The following is a 13,978-nucleotide window of genomic DNA, read 5'->3' on the forward strand; positions in this document are numbered from 1 at the left end:
GCGCTCAACACGCATGCGCGACGCGCCGAGCCCGCCGGAATGGGACCGCGTGCCGCGGCCGTTGGGGTGGCGTCGGCGCTGAGGCGGGTGAGGCGGTTGCGGGCGGGCTGTGACAGGGCGTACGCGCAGCCTGGGGCGGGAGCCCGTTAGTCGTGGGGAGGGGGGGCAGAAAGAGCCAAAAGGCTGCTGGGCCCGAGCAGCCCTGACCCAGGAGCGGTGCTGGCTTTGTCCTGTCCTTTTTTCTGCCTGCACCTGACAGGCTTTTGGGGGAAAAGGGTCGTTACCTCTCCCTTTTCCTCCTTGGGACCGCGTTTCTCCTCGGCCAGACTATGCCCACTAACAATCCCTCATCGGCTTATCTCGCAGGGAGGCCTTTCCCTCAGAGGGCACAGTTAGAGGGGAGGGAGGTTGCTTTCGCCTTCCATCTTGGGATTCGGCTGGAGGAAATGGCCATAACTGATTGTGTCAGCTACTGCAGGTTTTGAAGTCAAAACAAGTTCTTTTCGAGCTGCCAGGAGCTATGGCGTTTTGCAGCTTCATTATGTTTCATACCTTTTCCTAGTTCTGTTGAGGAAAGAAGATGGCTCATGCTCTCCCTCTTCCAATTCCCTGCCCAGTCCAGCTTGGAAGTATAAAAGGTGACTCCCTGGAAGCTCAGCTGCATGAGTACGTCAGGCAGGGAAACTATGTGAAAGTGAAGAAGCTTCTGAAAAAAGGTAAAAGCTAAGTTTAGACAAGCGCTGGCAGAAAAGTTTTACTTTTTTCTCTACGCTTTTATTTCTGGTAAAAAATAGCATGCTGTCTGTACAATTCAGTTTTGCGAGTGAAATATGTTTGCAAAATGTATTGTAGTTGGCTTTTTCTGGTAAGTGGCACTAATTATTGCATCCAAAAATTGTATGAAAATAAGTAAATTGAAAAATAAGCTTTTAGTTGTAAGGTGCTTATAAGCAAATGGTTGAGGTATTGTAAAACTGAAATTCTGAAAGCCTACTGTAGGAATATACTCTTCAAATACAATTTTAACTTTTAATTCTGCTTGCAGAATCCTTATGGATTTTTAAGGAAAAGTAGGCTTTAGATACTGGTATTTTTGACACCTAGATTTTTAGCTATGAGGGAATGGAGAATTTTGTAAATGAACCCTAATATTTGATGCAGTTCCCTTTCGTTTTTACACTGAAGAACTTACAGAGCACGTCCTGTTCCTAGGGCTGTGACGTCTCTTTAGCACTGGTGACAGGATGTACAAGCTGGGGGCTGCTCGAGGGCTCTGTGCGGACAAACGGCGAGCCGCCCCGGGCCGGTGACGGGCGCCGGGCTCCAGCGGCTGCTGGCGGGCCCCTCCGCGCAGTGCGGGGGCTGCGCAGCTTGGGGCGGGGCGGCTTCCCCGCATGGGGCGGAGCCGCGCGGCTGCGTGCGAGCGGAGCGTCTGATTGGGCGTCTGGTGCAGAGCATGCAAATGAAGGGGCGTGTCCCGCGCACGGGCCCCCCGTGGCCGTTCCGTGGGGCGCGGAGCGGCACCGTGGGGCGCGGGGCGCGGTTCCGCGGCGGCGGGGTCTGGTCGGGAGCGCGGGGGGCTGTTGTTGTGTTGGCGTGGGTGTGCGGGGTGGGGTGTCCGTGTGGTAGAGGGCGGTGCGCGCGTGTGTGGCCGGCGGCGGTGGCGGGGTTGCGTTAAGACTATACTTTCAGGGGTCATTTCTGTAGTTGGTCACTAGAGGAGAGTGATCGCACCTGAACGGCGTCACAAACCACGAGGAGGATGGTGTTGCTCTCTCCTGAGCGCGAAGCGGGCGGGCGGTGCTGCCTGGGCAGGAGCCGCTCGCCATTGATGACCGTTCCCGGTCCTTTTGGTCCGGGAGGGAGAGAGCACAGGCTGAGTGGTTTGTGGCCCCCCTTTTTTTTTCTGCTTGGTACTAAAGACAGATTAGCGTTCTCACTGGTGAGAGCCTCCGTGCCCGCCAAGGAGGGTACAGACTTTTTGCTACAGCAGAGCCTGGGTCGGGGAGAGCTGCGGAATTGTGGGGGCGCTGCGAAGGCGGTTTAGTGCTGTCGGGGAGGGGTGGAGAGCGTCTTGGGGACGGGGAGACCCTACTCTCTTCCGTCACGTCGCGCTGTCCCTGGAAGGCCGGGTGGATTTGCGGCCGCGGGTGTCGCTCGTTGTCCTTCGAGGGGGTTAAATAGAAGCTGCTCGCTTTTGGCACGGAGTCGCCGAGCAACGCAGGGGAGAGGGGCTTCGGGGGCCGCCCCAGCCCGGCTCAGAGCCGAGCGTGCTCGCCGTTGCCGTCGCGTCGCTCGTGCCGCGGCGGCCCGGACCCAGACTGCGCCTGCTGACTGAGGGAACGGTGCGCAGAGAGCGGCTCCGGGCCTTGCTTCAATGGGCGCTCCCGGCAGCGCGACCGAAGCGTTGGCCCAGGCCCCATCGGGCGGCGCTGTGTTGCGCGGCGGAGCCCCGGGGCGCGCTGAGGGGGCGGAGTCCGCGCGTCTGGTGCAGAGCATGCAAATGAAGGGGCGTGTCCCGCGCACGGTCCCCCCGTGGCCGTTCCGTGGGGCGCGGAGCGGCACCGTGGGGCGCGGGTCGCGGTTCCGCGGCGGCGGGGTCTGGTCGGGAGCGCGGGGGGCTGTTGTTGTGTTGGCGTGGGTGTGCGGGGTGGGGTGTCCGTGTGGTAGAGGGCGGTGCGCGCGTGTGTGGCCGGCGGCGGTGGCGGGGTTGCGTTAAGACTATACTTTCAGGGGTCATTTCTGTAGTTGGTCACTAGAGGAGAGTGATCGCACCTGAACGGCGTCACAAACCACGAGGAGGATGGTGTTGCTCTCTCCTGAGCGCGAAGCGGGCGGGCGGTGCTGCCTGGGCAGGAGCCGCTCGCCATTGATGACCGTTCCCGGTCCTTTTGGTCCGGGAGGGAGAGAGCACAGGCTGAGTGGTTTGTGGCCCCCCCCTTTTTTTTATTTGCTTGGTACTAAAAATAGTTGTGGTAGAAGGAGGGGTGGCTGCCTGTCACCACAGTTCCCTGTGAGCAAACGTGGCTCCTGGCTGCCTCCTGCATCTTGAACCCTTCCGTGGATTTTCGATAGCAGTGATAGTGTGGGCCTTCCACAGGCAGGGCGGGGGGGTGGGGAAAGCAGTCAGGGGGGTTCAGGGTTTTAATACGTGGTGGGGTGGGGTTGTTCAGTGAAAAGAAATGCTTTGAAATTTTGCTAATACCCGAGTGTGCAAGTTAGGCAATTGTATCCTCAAGCCATCTGTTGTGTAGGGCAAGGTGATGAAGCCAGTCCATCCTCTTCAGAGCACTAGGCAAGAGACAGGCAGTGCTGCTTGGCATTGGTGCCTGGGCCTCTTCTCTGGTGCTGTGGGGTAGAGGGAGCACAGACCGAGATGGTTGTCTCTTGGGTTGTGTCATGAAAACACTGCAACTGGCCCGTGACATCCAACGAAAGAAGCTGGGATGCAAAGTATAGAATTACAACAGTAATTCTTTATTCACGCACATGAAGTGTCCCATTCAAACTGGGGCACCCTGGATGCATTTTTACGTGTGGTTCTTGTATCTTTCAGGCATTCAGATACAACATAATTTGCCCAATCACTACTAAACACACACACACACTTCTGTTTTGCAAAGCAACTATAATTCTATGGCATCATTATCCATTTGCTTCTTCCTGGATCTAGGCATCCAGGGAGTCAGTCTTGCTGCAATTACTTATCTATGATGCTAAATAATGGGAGGGTTTCACAGAAGCGTTGGAGGGACCAGGATGCTGGCCTTATCTTGATAGTCCCGGGCTATCTTTTATTCTTCCTGGGCAGCTTTTAAGGTTCCGAGAAACTAAGGTTCTCATCCTCAGGGTTGGGTGTAAGGTTTGGGGTTATTCCATGTGGGGCCTGGAAGACAGGACACCAATATGATGATTAAAGTCGCCAGTTTATTGAGCCTAGCTGATCATTCTTATACAATTCTCCAAGTTGTTTAGAAGCTTTGATTGGCTGCTGCATGCAAGCATTTGGTGTCCACGTGCACAAACATAAAATGTGATTGGTTATATCAATACTGTCCACGGATATAAACATAAGATACAGTTAGTTATACTCACTCTGTACACGCGCATAAACACAGGACATAATTGGCTATATTAACTAGTGCATGCGAAACTTGTCTCAGTCCAATTGGCCAAGATAAGCCCCTGAATTGAGGTGGTTTGTGCCAGGTTCCCTTTATCGTGGAATGTGCACCTGTGTTTTTCTAATTGGGATCTTTCTTTTTCTGTCTTCTTGTTTATTCTGTTCAAGGCCTTCTAAAGGCATCTGGAATGCTCCAGCGACCATGAGCTACTTTCAGGCCCAGTAACTAAGTTCCATATAATTGAACCCTACAGTTGGGGCTGTGAAGGGAGAAGCTGCTTCTCAAGCATTCACATGCCAGTTAAGGAGTTGCACACACACCACCCAAGACTTCAACTGCTAGGACTGGAGTCTTCACAGCGGGCGACTCCAGCAAGCTGACAGGTGCCCCTTTCAACTTCTCACACACACACAAGTCCTTGGGTGCTGCTTCTTCCCTCAGGCTTGACCCTAGGTTTCCCAAAGCAGAATCTCTAATCAAGGCCTTCAAAAATAAAAAGTGTAATTTATTTTATCTATGGTGCACAAATTTAGACAGCTGGAGCTGGGTGCCTCTGGAGAGGGACCCCAAACACTAAAATCTTGGGCAATTACACTCTTACAATCTTAAGTTCCTGCCCCTCACACCACAGTCTGGTGCAAAAGTAATATTTGAGTCTGAGGTTGTCTTTTTTCTCACTGGGTCCTTTTTCTCATCTCTTGCTGGGTTCTTTCTCTTTCCTGGTTTTTAGGCTAGTGCCTACTATGTCTCCTTTTCCTGGCTCAAACTAGCTCTGGGGCTTTCCAAATCTTTTTACTCCTCCGATCAGAGAATAGGTCAATGTTAAGCAAAAGCATTAAGCAAGCCATGAGTGCTGCTTTATAATGAATGACTACTTTTAAGCAGCTAAACAGAGTCCTTAAAGCCTTCCAAAATATACTAACAGCATCTATAATGTATATACATTCCTATGCTATGACAGCCTCACAGTCTTGTCCTGTTATTGCCACGTGCCATTTGTGTCTCGTTGGGGTGTGCTCCTGTAGCTCAGCTTTGCCACCTTCCACAACAGGGCTGTCCTTGCAGTGAGCCGGGGTCCTTTAGTCACCCTCACTCAACCACGGCTAGGCAGTATGCCATTATACATCTTCAGAAAGTTCATGCGGTTTCATACTATAAAGACTAATTGGTACGCTAGTTAGGAAATGAGATTTTCCTAACAATTGGCAAGGGGAGGTTTTTCATAGCCTCCGGCTGACTTTGAAGAAAGCGTGGGCTTTTGTATTATCTGTAACTTGCCTGGGATGGGGAGTCTCCCCGGACTCCAGAGGAATTACTCTGCGAGAGTCGATGTTCTTTGTCAGTAGCTGACAGAGCTGCGGTCACCCCAGCCTGTCCGTGACCGTGCTGTGCTACCACCGGTGGCCGATTTCTGCTCCCGGAGAGGAACGGGTTCTTGGCATCGCAGGTAGCCGGCCCAGGCTCGGTGGGTGCCGCTCCCGTGCACGTTTTGCCCCCGGAGCCCTGGCTCTGCGGCCCTGTGCTCGCGTGGCTGGAGGGCGGGGCGCCGGTAGCGGGGCGGGGCGAGGGGCCTGAGCGCGGCGGCGGTGTCCCGTGTTTTGGGCAGCGGAGGCGGAGCGGCGCGTGTGATTGGGCCTCTGGTGCAGAGCATGCAAATGAAGGGGCGTGTCCCGCGCACGGCCCCCCCGTGGCCGTTCCGTGGGGCGCGGAGCGGCACCGTGGGGCGCGGGTCGCGGTTCCGCGGCGGCGGGGTCTGGTCGGGAGCGCGGGGGGCTGTTGTTGCGTTGGCGTGGGTGTGCGGGGTGGGGTGTCCGTGTGGTAGAGGGCGGTGCGCGCGTGTGTGGCCGGCGGCGGTGGCGGGGTTGCGTTAAGACTATACTTTCAGGGGTCATTTCTGTAGTTGGTCACTAGAGGAGAGTGATCGCACCTGAACGGCGTCACAAACCACGAGGAGGATGGTGTTGCTCTCTCCTGAGCGCGAAGCGGGCGGGCGGTGCTGCCTGGGCAGGAGCCGCTCGCCATTGATGACCGTTCCCGGTCCTTTTGGTCCGGGAGGGAGAGAGCACAGGCTGAGTGGTTTGTGGCCCCCCCCCTTTTTTTTATTTGCTTGGTACTAAAAATAGTTGTAGTAGAACAAGGGGGTGTTACCTTCTGCCGCAGTACCCTGCGAGCAAATGCGTTCCCGCGGAACAGGCAGGCTCCCGGCTGCCTCCTGCGTCCCAGAACGGACAGTACTTAGTTTCTCACAAGCCCCTTAGTGCATTTGCGGTAGCAGTGACAGTGTGGGCTGCCGGGCAGGTTGAAGGTTTTAATGTGGGGTGGGGTGGGGTTTTTCAGTAATAAGAAATGCTTTGCAAGTTTGTTGGCAGTAACTAGGTGTGCAAGTTAGTCGATGGTTTTCTCGAGCCATCTGTTGTGTAGGGCAAGGTGACTTGGTGGGTGCTGTGGAGTTGTTTCTGAACAGTGTTGATCAGAGAGTGACAAGGGTCTGGGGAGAAACTGTTCAGGATTTGCCTTTTGTGACATGTTGTGGGAATCTGTGTTGCTCAGGCTGTTGAAGAATAACTCAAGAGATTTAGAATAGTCTGACTGTTCTGTGCAAGATGTATTTTGTATATATCAAATTAACCGGTAAGGCTGTAATCAGAAAGGCACGCAGTTGGCATTCACAGAGTAAGGACATCCTGGAACAATTAGGCCTCAATGTTTTGAGGATGCTTCGTGTGCATTGCCAACTTGGCAAGAATGCTCAAGGTGCATCAGAGCAAAAAGAAACGTTAAGGATAATTGGGCCTAAGAAATGTAGGATGTGACTGATAAAAGGAAACATCCTGCTCCAGAAGGTGCCGAAGGCCGGGTGATTGCCAAAGAAGCATGAAATGGGGGAAAGGTAAAGGTGGCTGGGGGAGATGTCATCCTCCAGCTGAGCTCCAGGCTGGAAGAACTTGCCCCTTCCCACTTCCAAGGAGCATGCGTGCTAATCTACATAGCAGGCAAGGCTAATTTAAATATAACTGGCCAACAGTAGATGAGATGGTGACTACTAACCAATTAATAGAAATTTAGGTGGGTTTCTGCTAATCCTGTAACAGGATAAATACATTGTTTTTCTTTGGTGTTGTGTGCTAGCTTGCTGGAATTACCACCTAGCACCCGTCTTTGTGCAAATATGAAATAAATAACGTCTCTCCCAAGTGTGTGATTGTTGGCTTGTTGCACACCGGGAAACAAATCCACTTTTTGGACAGCAGGGCTAGACCTGGAGCATGGTAAACCTGTGATCAGTCTGATGGGGATTAGGGAGAAGCTGTTTGATGTTGCACTCCTTATGCTGTGCAATGCCAGGGAAGATGGGGTACATCAGGTTGGATCCTGGGGCCACAGGGTATCTGCTGGGGTCTGCAGCTGGGCAAAACTGCTCAGTGTTATAGTGTCGGCTGTGGTGCGGAAGTCCTTGGTGCTCAGGCTGGATGCACAGATGTAAAGGGCCGTGTTAATTATGATGGTACTCTGTGGGGTTGTTCTAGTTGGTAGGTGAGAGTGTGCCTGAACACGTCGATAGCCCCTGGAAGGCAGGGCATCCCCTTCAGAGCTCCAGGCAAGAGAGGCGCAGTGCTGCCTGGCCGTGGTCCCTGGGCCCCTTCTCCTCTGGTGGCATGGGGCAGCGGGAGCAGGGACTGAGGCGGTCGGTCATCTCTAATACTGTGTCATGAAAACTTTGCAACGGCCCAGGCTCGGTGGGTGCCGCCCCCGTGCACGTTTTGCCTGCGGAGCCCAGGCTCTGCGGCCCTGCGCTCGCGAGGGGCGGGGCGGGCGGCGTGAGCGCGGCGACGTCCCGTGTCGCGGGCAGCGGAGGCGGAGCGGCGCGTGTGATTGGGCCTCTGGTGCAGAGCATGCAAATGAAGGGGCGTGTCCCGCGCACGGCCCCCCCGTGGCCGTTCCGTGGGGCGCGGAGCGGCACCGTGGGGCGCGGGTCGCGGTTCCGCGGCGGCGGGGTCTGGTCGGGAGCGCGGGGGGCTGTTGTTGCGTTGGCGTGGGTGTGCGGGGTGGGGTGTCCGTGTGGTAGAGGGCGGTGCGCGCGTGTGTGGCCGGCGGCGGTGGCGGGGTTGCGTTAAGACTATACTTTCAGGGGTCATTTCTGTAGTTGGTCACTAGAGGAGAGTGATCGCACCTGAACGGCGTCACAAACCACGAGGAGGATGGTGTTGCTCTCTCCTGAGCGCGAAGCGGGCGGGCGGTGCTGCCTGGGCAGGAGCCGCTCGCCATTGATGACCGTTCCCGGTCCTTTTGGTCCGGGAGGGAGAGAGCACAGGCTGAGTGGTTTGTGGCCCCCCCCTTTCTTTTTTGCTTTGTACTAAAAACAGATTAGCTTGGTTCTCTGACTAACTTCACCGTCCAAATGTGGTCTCAGATCCATAGCTCTCTAGGTTTCCTGTTTAAATGCAGAGTGGAATTAACTATTTTGAAGAGTATTGGTTAAAGTGACAAAGTATTTGTCTAACTCTTAATTACGGCTTCAGAAGAATTTAGTTTTTTATTAATGCAGTCCTCCAGTGTTATCTCTGCTCATCCAGGTTAATACTTTGCCTCTGATATTTATACATCCTTTTACGTGTTTGTGGTTTTTTTCAACGTTATTTGCTCTTTTTTTCCATTTCTGCTAATACAATTATTTTTCCATATTTCCTGTATCGCAGAAGGAATATGGCAGTCAGTTTCAGTGTTAATGAACCAACTGTTGCCTTTTACTCGGGGTGGGATGCAACAAGCACTGGCCTCATAATTGTTTGTTTTCTTGCAGGTATTTTTGTTGATGCTGTAAATTCCATGGGCCAAACTTCTCTATTCACTGCTGCATTGCTAGGTCTTGGTAAAATAGTGGATGTGCTGTTGGATTATGGCTCAGACGCTAATCAGTTAAGTATAAAAATACTTTTTTTCTTAAATTGAAATTAGTGTTTAATCTTGTAGTGGTTTTAGTCAATGTAATACACAGTAGTCACTGTATATAAATGAAGAAGTGCTTAAGATGCACATTGCTATTTTAGCCAAAGAACCTCAGAGGTAAGTAGGTGCATAATTCTCTTTATTTCGTGGTATGTGTTGTTGTTTGGGAGTACTTAAACAGTCTAGGTATGCTGCTTTTTTCCCCCAGAAGTGCAGCTGGTTGAGTATAGTAGGGGTAGGTTGAAACATTTCTGCTTTAACATTCTTCAGTCGCTCTTACGATGGAAGCACCCCAGTCCACGCAGCTGCATTCTCAGGAAATCAGTGGATTCTTAGCAAGTTATTGGATGAAGGAGGTGATCTGAGAGTACATGATAAAGATGGAAAAAGTCCTCAGTACTGGGCTATGTCAGCTGGAAAAGAAAGCAGTGCTCAGGTATGTGTGTGTAATACATGTTAAATATGTGCTAGCTATGTGCTCACATCTTCATCTTAAAGTGAAGAAACTCGCAACATTCCAGGGAGAAATTCATGGCTTTTACAGGTTAGATAATTATTTAACATTCTTTTTCAACATCGGTAATGGTATTTAGAAATCCTCATGTTTCAGATTATTTAACTAAAGTTTTGCGCAGGTGCAGAGGCATGTTTGTAACTTGTTGGGACCTTTATGTGTTAGTGTGCAGTGAGGAGAATGACAGGCCCTTGTTTTTGATCCCTGATGTATGTAGGTTGTTTGCATGTATGTGCAGTTTGGGAGTAAATTTGAAGTAGTTTTCAAGTATGTATCAGTCTGTGCATGAAGTGTCAGCAAATGTGTCATTTTTGCTAGCATGGTAGCAAAATGCGGTATCGAGAAGGCTTATTCATGACTGCGATATTGATTTAAAACTCATATTATAATAGTCCTCTTTCCTGTTATTATTCTCTTCTATTCCTATTCTCTGAAAAAGACACCTGATATTACAATTTTCAGTGGGTGAATGTCTCAGAAGTTCGTCATCTAGTGTTTGAAGTAAGCTTTTTCTTATATTTTCATGTAATTGATTTTCTTCAAGTTTTTCTGTATATCCATTTCTTGAAATGCTGATTTAAATATTGCAAGGAACTAGTTATTTTTTAGTAGTCATGATCTAATAATTTTAAATGGTTTATCTTGCAGTTCTGAAGTAATTTTTTTTGTTGTTTTTTCTCTCCCCCTCCTCTAGATGCTGGAATTTATACAGCGTTGTACATTCCACATGCAGGCTGCCATTCAAAATTTTCCCTCTGATCTACTCAGGAAGGTTGGTTCATCAAAAGCGCTCGTCTGCAGTCCGTCTAGGTTTGGTGGTCTTGTTCAAGGGTAAGAATATATTCTCAAGCACTGAGGGATTGAGCTACAAGGACTTTTACTTCCATATTCTATTATCTTAAAATTAACATGTTCTTGTTTCTTTTTGACAATATCAGATTTAAAACCAACACGTGTTAGGACTGGTGATACTTTTTATTTCTGTTGTGAGAGTTCCAAATAGAAAGTTGGTATTTGTAAATATCTGTATATTACGAGATACTCTTGAAATCAGGAATATGAAGTACTGGATTTTAATAGTATTAAAATGGCAATAACATGAAGGAAAAATACATACTTGTGAACAAAAAGGGATGCAGGGTGCCTGTGTGCGTGCATATTTTTTTTTTTTTTTTTTTAATTGGCTATCTTGCTTTAAACAAGTACATATCATAACGGTGTACCTAAAAAGTTTTAATGAGTTGCACAATAATTTGGACTTTCAGCATCTGTGTTATACTTTTTGTGTGGGACCAGTCAAATGCAACATTGGAATTAAGTGGCTGTTGCAGAATTTCTGCATTTTTCTCTCTCTCTTTTTTGTATTTTACTCAAAGCCTTGGCATATTAGTTACTCTTATTGCTTTTGTTTTTGATACTTAGAAATGTTGACAGTCCTCTGGGTAGATTTCTGAAAGGTGGAGGTAATGTGGCCAAGACCATTTACAGCTTTGGTTTTGGGAAGGTAAGATGCTATGGATAATAGTTTTCCAACCATATTAGTACAGTTTTTCAGAGCCACATATTCTTCACAGTAATTACCCAACCAGTGTTATTTTTAATTTTTAGCGCGGTCTTATTTCTACTGAAATGGTGGGAAAAATCCTTGGAGAGTACAAATATTCAGGCCTTTAGTGATTAGTAGGCCCTATCAGAGGAAGCTGTTTTGGAACAGGCAATAGAAATTCTTCTGTTAAATGTCACCTGTGTGAGTTCTTAATGACTGTTTCTGCTTCTCCTAGAACGTTAAGCTTTTGATATAGATATCTTAACATTTCATTTTGATGCTTTGGCTGATACTCCCATTGCACTGATCGCACTCAAGTTTTTAGTGAGTTTGTGACGCATCTTGGGAACTGTTGCATATTCCCTTTGGTTATGCCCTGGTGTTGTTACAGTTTTATCTTGCAGGCAGCGGGCATCTAGGGTACTTGGCATCTCTCCCTATTATTGGGGAAAAAGATGTGATTCAGGCAGATGATGAACCAACATTTTCTTACCATGTTGGACCATACATGATCATGACAAAGTGAGTAGAATCAAAGGGATTGTAGCCCCTTTTAGTGTGTGTCTGTTACTATTAAGCATCAAGTTGTTGTACCAGATGCTTTGTTTGTATAGTTTTATTTTGTTCTATATTCATCCACTGCTTTCTGCTTGCAACTTGTTCTGTGCAGTGCACTGATTAGTATCTTCTTTAGATTCCCTTGATACCTGTAGTTTGCTCTTGTCCTTTCCAGCAATATTAACCCAATTATGGTTATTCATTGCTAGCAGTGTTTCAGTACTGATTCTTTCTGTGGTGGGAAATATGTTGCTGGGGTTGCACAGATTGCGTTGTTCAGTGTTTAGTCCTTGTAATTGTTGGGTCAGACCTCAGGCCTCTGGATATGTATGTCTGCGGCCCACTTGCTCAAACCTATGGTGAAATGAGAGTTGCAAGTGCAGACTGAGCCTCTTTTTTAATCTTTTGTATTGTGTATCAAGTAGTTGTGCCTCAGAGGCATCCAGAGAATTGACAAATTGGTCATGTAATCTTCCCAGAGCTCTGGCTTGTATCAGAGTGGGCTGATGGGATTTAGTGAAAGGAGGTTTAGAGTGTCCTTGTTCTTTACCTTGGGTCATGGAAGGGTAGCATCTTTGGACAGCAAACCTGTCCTGCTACATCCAGTCTTTAACAGGATAAGAATTTATTGTCAATTTGGAAGAGTATATGCTATAGCCAGCATCATCAGAGTAATGTTACTAACAGTAGGAGACAGCACCAGAGCATTTCAGAATTACAAAAGTATTTGTAAGTAATTCTGTAACTGGAAAAAAATACTGAAGAAAGCATCTCATAGAAATTCTTCCTCTTCTCCTTCTAGCTTAATGTGGGGAGGCAGCAGAGTTACAGTGAAGGAACTCAGCTTTGAGCCCCATCAGAACTGTAGTAAACTACGCTTAGCTGATCTTCTCATTGCAGAGCAAGAACATAGTAGGTAAGAAAGAAAGTGCCGTAGCCACAAGTGCTCCTGGGGTTTGGGTGTCTCCAGTGATGTGAGGAAATGGGATTAACCTCAGGAGGACTGTTAGGCTGTGGCTACACTTTCTCTCCAAATGAGAAATACAGGTCTCTCTCTTCTGTCTCCCACACTGTTTGCTCCTCTGGATAATACAGGAGGAGATGATGCTCTCTTCTTGTATGTCTAGATGAATGCTTCATTGCACATTTCTTGCTTACAGATTCTACTAGTTGTGACAGTAAGCACTGTTTCCTAAATGCCTCCTGATCTATGGTTCTTTTAAAATTTTTTGTATTTTAATGAAAAGTTAGAAGCATTCACATTGTATTGATAAAAACACCTAGAAGGCCAGGAGTCTTTCTCTTTTAATCTCGGATTTGCCTTACAGTTTTTTTTTTCCTCTCCCTTTGCAGTAAACTCCGACATCCTCATTTGCTACAGTTGATGTCTGTTTGTCTGTCTAGTGACTTGGAGAAAACCCGTTTAGTATATGAAAGAGTTAACTTCGGTTCTCTGTACAGCATCCTTCATGAAAGGGTAATTGGAATACTTGTTTTTTAAATAGTAATCCATTGAGAGGAAGAAGTTTAGTAACTACATCTACCATCTTTACTCAGAGAATGAGAAGACAAAATCATCAGTCTGTGTGTCCAGGTTTCTATTTCATTGCACAGTATCAGATAGCCTGTGTAAGCTGGTAAAATTTGTAATTGGCAATACTTCAGTTAATGTTCAGGTGCAATTGCGTTGATTTTCTTGTTTGGAGTCAGTCTTAAAATGTCTGCTGTTAAATTCAGTTGAACTTTTAATCTTCTGCATGTGCTTGTATACTGCAAATGTGGCGAGACCAGCTTTTGCCCTTGAATATTTGCACGTAGTACATTGTAAACTGCCTGTGTAAAAAAGCAAAGGCTTGAACTCAGTTGTGGTTTATTCTTTTTTTTTTTTTTTTTTTTTTTTTCAATCAATTGATATGTGTTTTATTTTTGTAATGCAATATTCTTCTCTTCCTCTTTTGGAGTTAATTGAGTCATTTTATTTCTTTAACCGTTTCTTTAACTGAATGCAGACATCTAAGTTACTGGAGAAACTGAAGTCAAAGGCAAGAAATTCTAAGAGTTCATTCTGCTTCAGAGTGAATTTTGGCATAGTCAATATCTCTTTTTTCTTAATTACTTTTTAAGGTATTATTAGTTGATTTGGTATTGAGAACGAACATTTTTTAGCAAGTGCAATTTGTCTGACTTTTACTACAGTGTGTTTCATGTTTGCTTTCTTTGCCACCTTCTGTACAATAACAGTTTTCCCCAACATCAAGCTTTAAAGACCTGCAATACAAATTTGGTACT

The 13,978-nt window shown here is 47.9% G+C and overlaps 1 protein-coding gene and 4 non-coding genes across 20 annotated transcripts in view; all 5 read left to right on the forward strand.

The window, feature by feature from the left end:
* Positions 1-5: 5 nt before the first annotated feature.
* TEX14 (testis expressed 14, intercellular bridge forming factor) overlaps positions 6-13,978 on the forward strand; it is a 39,804-nt gene continuing 25,831 nt past the window's right edge. For 6 of the 16 annotated variants that reach the window (XR_007506204.1, XR_007506205.1, XR_007506206.1 and 3 more), the window contains exons 1-8: positions 133-716; positions 8,926-9,040; positions 9,342-9,507; positions 10,280-10,416; positions 11,008-11,089; positions 11,523-11,653; positions 12,492-12,605; positions 13,043-13,166. Coding sequence is in view for 7 of the 16 variants with exons in the window: in XM_049801704.1 (XP_049657661.1) it covers positions 581-716; positions 8,926-9,040; positions 9,342-9,507; positions 10,280-10,416; positions 11,008-11,089; positions 11,523-11,653; positions 12,492-12,605; positions 13,043-13,166 (1,005 nt within the window). In the remaining 9 variants the exon portion in view is untranslated. Of the gene's footprint in view, positions 88-131; positions 717-8,925; positions 9,041-9,341; positions 9,508-10,279; positions 10,417-11,007; positions 11,090-11,522; positions 11,654-12,491; positions 12,606-13,042; positions 13,167-13,978 lie in introns of those variants that run through there. The other 10 variants (XR_007506209.1, XR_007506208.1, XM_049801708.1 and 7 more) reach the window with 6 other exon arrangements.
* Positions 1,677-1,885, forward strand: LOC126040107 (small nucleolar RNA U3). The gene has a single exon (XR_007506527.1). It is a non-coding gene; the product is annotated as a small nucleolar RNA U3 (small nucleolar RNA).
* On the forward strand, positions 2,718-2,926 carry LOC126040108 (small nucleolar RNA U3). Its single transcript, XR_007506528.1, has one exon. It is a non-coding gene; the product is annotated as a small nucleolar RNA U3 (small nucleolar RNA).
* LOC126040109 (small nucleolar RNA U3) lies at positions 5,994-6,202 on the forward strand. The gene has a single exon (XR_007506529.1). It is a non-coding gene; the product is annotated as a small nucleolar RNA U3 (small nucleolar RNA).
* On the forward strand, positions 8,238-8,446 carry LOC126040111 (small nucleolar RNA U3). The gene has a single exon (XR_007506531.1). It is a non-coding gene; the product is annotated as a small nucleolar RNA U3 (small nucleolar RNA).

The sequence above is a fragment of the Accipiter gentilis genome, chromosome 6 (assembly GCF_929443795.1).
Source record: "Accipiter gentilis chromosome 6, bAccGen1.1, whole genome shotgun sequence".
NCBI classification, from domain to species: Eukaryota; Metazoa; Chordata; class Aves; order Accipitriformes; family Accipitridae; genus Astur; species Astur gentilis.